General features: G+C 42.5%; 1 gene segment (V, D, J or C); it reads left to right on the top strand.

Annotated features, from left to right (window-relative positions):
• The first annotated feature begins 3,046 nt into the window (after positions 1–3,046).
• Positions 3,047–3,534, top strand: LOC110309722 (T cell receptor alpha variable 9-2-like). The segment is given in 2 exon segments: positions 3,047–3,092; positions 3,200–3,534. Coding segments are annotated over 2 exon segments (381 nt in total).
• The last annotated feature ends 1,177 nt before the right edge of the window (positions 3,535–4,711 follow it).

Raw genomic sequence — 4,711 nt, forward strand, 5'->3', positions numbered from 1 at the left:
ATATTAAGAGATATTAAGGAAGAGTAATTGTTGTTTCCTGTTATTTTTGTTGTTAAAGTTGGCATTCTGTTCTTGTGGCTGTCTTCTTTTAGGTTTGTTGAGGGATTACCTTCTTGTTGTTTCTAGGACGTGGTTCCTGTCCTCGTATTGGTTTTTTTCTGTTATTATCCTTTGAAGGGCTGGATTCGTGGAGAGATAATGTGTGAATTTGGTTTTGTCGTGGAATACTTTGGTTTCTCCATCTATGTTAATTGAGAGTTTGGCTGGGTATAGTAGCCTGGGCTGGAATTTGTGTTCTTTTAGTGTCTGTATAACATCCGTCCAGGATCTTCTGGCTTTCATAGTCTCTGGTGAAAAATCTGGTGTAATTCTGATAGGCTTGCCTTTATATGTTACTTGGCCTTTTTCTCTTACTGCTTTTAGTATTCTATCTTTATTTAGAGCATTTGTTGTTCTGATTATTATGTGTCGGGAGGTATTTCTTTTCTGGTCCAATCTATTTGGAGTTCTGTAGGCTTCTTGTATGTTCATGGGCATCTCTTTCTTTAGATTTGGGAAGTTTTCTTCTATAATTTTGTTGAAGATGTTTGCTGGTCCTTTGAGTTGAAAATCTTCATTCTCATCCACTCCTATTATCCGTAGGTTTGGTCTTCTCATTGTGTCCTGTATTTCTTGGATGTTTTGAGTTAGGATCTTTTTGCATTTTACATTTTCCTTGATTGTTGTGCCGATGTTCTCTATGGAATCTTCTGCACCTGAGATTCTCTCTTCCATCTCTTGTATTCTGTTGCTGATGCTCGTATCTATGGTTCCAGATTTCTTTCCTAGGGTTTCTATCTCCAGTGTTGCCTCATTTTGGGTTTTCTTTATTGTGTCTACTTCCCTTTTTAGGTCTAGTATGGTTTTGTTCATTTCCATCATCTGTTTGGATGTGTTTTCCTGTTTTTCTTTAAGGACTTCTACCTGTTTGATTGTGTTATCCTGTTTTTCTTTAAGGACTTCTACCTGTTTGATTGTGTTATCCTGTTTTTCTTTAAGGACTTGTAACTCTTTAGCCATGTTCTCCTGTAATTCTTTAAGTGAGTTATTAAAGTCCTTCTTGATGTCCTCTACCATCATCATGAGATATACTTTTAGATCCGTGTCTAGCTTTTCCGGTGTGTTGGGGTGCCCTGGACTGGGCGAAGTGGGGGTGCTGGGTTCTGATGATGGTGAGTGGTCTTGGTTTCTGTTAGTAAGATTATTATGTTTACCTTTCGCCATCTGGTAATCTCTGGGGTTAGTTGTTATCGTTGTCACTGTTTAAAGATTGGAGCAGAAGCTGTGTTCCACTCACCAGCAGTCTCAAAATCCTGCGGCGGGGGTCGTGGGTAGCTGGCGGTACCCCGGTGCTGGTCCAGCCGGAAGAGGCCTGTGGTCCTACTCAGGCCGGTTTTCTGCTTCCCTAACTAATGCAGTCTCTGGTCCCGCGTGCAATTGGATTGGAGCAGAAGCTGTGTTCCACTCACCAGAAGTCTTAAGATCCTGTGGCGGGTGTTGTGGGTAGCTGGCGAGTGTCAGCCGACCCTGCGCCCTAGCTATCCCGGTGCTTTTCTGACCGGAAGAGGCTTGTGGCCCTACGTAGGCCGGATTTCTGCCTCCCCAACCAAAGCAGTCTCAAGTCCCGCGTGATTGGACTGGAGCAGAAGCTGTGTTCCACTCACCAGCAGTCCCAAAATCCTGTGGCGGGGGTCGTGGGTAGCTGGCGGGTGTCAGGCGACCCTGCGCTCAAGCTACCCCTGTGCTGATCCGGCCAGATGAGGCCTGTGGCCCTACTCAGGCCGGTTTCTGCTTCCCTAACTAATGCAGTCTCAGGTCCCGCGCGCAATTGGATTGGAGCAGAAGCTGTGTTCCACTCACCAGAAGTCTTAAGATCCTGTGGCGGGTGTTGTGGGTAGCTGGCGAGTGTCAGCCGACCCTGCGCCCTACCTGCCCCGGTGCTTTTCTGACCGGAAGAGGCTTGTGGCTCTATGTAGGCCGGATTTCTCTCTCCCCAACTAGAGCAGTCTCAGGTCCCGCGTGATTGGACTGGAGCAGAAGCTGTGTTCCACTCACCAGCAGTCCCAAAATCCTGTGGCGGGGGTCGTGGGTAGCTGGCGGGTGTCAGGCAACCCTGCGCTCTATCTACCCCGGCGCTGATTCGGCCGGATGAGCCATAGGGCTGATTTATAATGACTTATAAATGATTATAATGTTTTATAATTTTGCAGTGTTTTTTGAGTATAAAACCTTATTTGTTCTACTTTATGTGCATGAATGTTTTGTCTGCATTTGTGCTTATGTGCTGTGTGTATGCTGGTGTCAGTGGAGGTTAAGAGAGGGAGTCAGTTCACCTGATACTGGAGTTACAGATGGTTATGATCCATTGTTTGAGTTCTGGGAATTAAACCTGGGCCCTCTGCAAGGATAACAAGTAATCTCAAGTCTGAGCCAGACCCACAGAGTATCTTACTATGTATTTATATCAGAGAAAATAAATTGGTAAAAATCTACTTTTGGTCTTGCAAACTTTATATGCCCCAGTACAGGGGAACACTAGGGCCAAGAAGTGGGAGTGGATAGGTAGGGGAGCAGTGGGGGAGGGTATAGGGGACTTTCACGATAGCATTTGAAATGTAAATGAAGAAAATACCTAATAAAAAATTGGAAAAAAATCTACTTTTTGTCATTCAATTTGTCATACAGAAAAGACCAAAGGAGAAAACCCATCAGTTGCTCGACTACAACACTTTCATGCCAGGTATAATCCTAAGAATGATGGCAGTGAATATGTTAACGGCCACTGTTTATGCTCTTCAGATTAATAAGGGACCTCAGAGATCTAACATGTGCCTTACAAATGGTTTTGAGTACTGGAGCACATTTCTGACTTCTGGGACCTGTGCAATAGACCTTAGTTTAGTCTCTGTCCACTAGGGGGTGGAGTTTTCTAAGCTTCATAATTCATCATTTGATGTCATTTGTCATTTCTTTATGTGAAGAGTTAAGAGGATCACACAGGTGACAGATGAACTATTCTCCAGCTTTAGTGACTGTGATGCTGTTCGTGTTTGGTAAGTGAAGTGACTTAAAATTTGAAGTCTTCTATGATGTTAGAATATATTTAACCATCTATGAAATTTGTCCTTAATGTGACACAATTATTCTCTTCTTCTTCCAGGGAGGACCCATGGAGACTCAGTGACCCAGATGCAAGGTCAAATGACCCTCTCAGAAGACGACTTCCTATTTATAAACTGTACTTATTCAACCACATGGTACTCACCTCTTTTCTGGTATGTCCAATATCCTGGAGAAGGTCCACAGCTCCTTTTGAAAGTCACAAAAGCCAACAACAAGGGAAGCAGCAGAGGTTTTGAAGCTACATATGATAAGGAGACCACGTCCTTCCACTTGCAGAAAGCCTCAGTGCAGGAGTCAGACTCCGCTGTGTACTACTGTGCTTTGAGTGACACAGTGACAGAAACCACAGGGGGACCTGAGCACAAACTCTGAGAAGCAAAAGGAAGTCTGACTTCTGATCATCTACTTTTGCATCACCCTGTTTTCCCCACAGTCTGTACTGTGTGCCCCAGTAATTCTCTGGTTAATGAAAATCATACAAATGGTCAGAGCAGAACAGAAAGTAGATGACAGTACTGCTGGATTTTTATACAGGAAACTAAAACCTTAGGACATCAATGTTTCTTCACTCAAGGTCACAGTGATTTCACAGTAAAGCTATGAAAACAATGACATGTTCAGTTGTCTTTACCTCCATATGTAAGTCATTATCTTCAGATTGTTGCTTGTCACCTCCAGCCTGACATAGAGGGACAAATATGCCAGGAACAGTGGCATTTAGATAATGCCTAACTAATATTATGGAAGGACATGATATCAGAGGGCCACAGACTTTCATATTTCAAGATTTCTATTAAAGAAATATGGGGTTGTGGCATGATTCTCTCTGTTTGTCTGTCCTGAGGAGCAGTAGGCAACTTTTCCAGCCAGCATCTCTCACACCAAAGTGCGTGCCTCTACCTCATGGAACACTTGACGGACATGGACATGAAAGCTCTTAGGCCTCAGAACTACTTCTTTGGTTGTGAACTAAAGGATGACTAAGATAATTACTTTAAAGTGGATAGGGTTGAAAATGAACACCAGTTATCATTAAGAATGGTCAGTTTAGGGCCAGGGGTAAAAGACGACACATTGTAGAGACAGAAACAATGAACTATAGAGGCAGCCCATTTAAAGTCACACAGGTATTTGTAACAACATAGATGAGAATGATGGGGAAGAAGATGATGATTTTGATGATGAGAAAATTGGATAAAAAGTCCCTGTGAAGAAAATTGTATGAGATTCCCCAGCCAAAAATGCATAAAAACCAAACCAGAATGGAAAAGACTTAAAATCATCAACACCAAAACTAAAAGTTCAAGTGTCCTTCAAAAACTCTTAAAATACCAAAAGAATTTAGATCTGTAGAAGATATTAAGGCAAAAATGCAAGCAAGTACAGAAAAAACACATTAAACATTTCTGGGCACTACTGGTAAATTTTTTTTCACTACTGGTAAATTAAGCCAAAGGGTGGGGAAAGGGAAATGAGAAACAAATATAATCCACATTGAGTATCATCAACAATCTAGACTGAATGAAGCTTTATATTTTAATCTCAACCT

The sequence above is a fragment of the Mus caroli genome, unplaced genomic scaffold, assembly GCF_978045245.1.
Source record: "Mus caroli unplaced genomic scaffold, Mus_caroli_1 scaffold_12, whole genome shotgun sequence".
Classification (NCBI taxonomy): domain Eukaryota; kingdom Metazoa; phylum Chordata; class Mammalia; order Rodentia; family Muridae; genus Mus; species Mus caroli.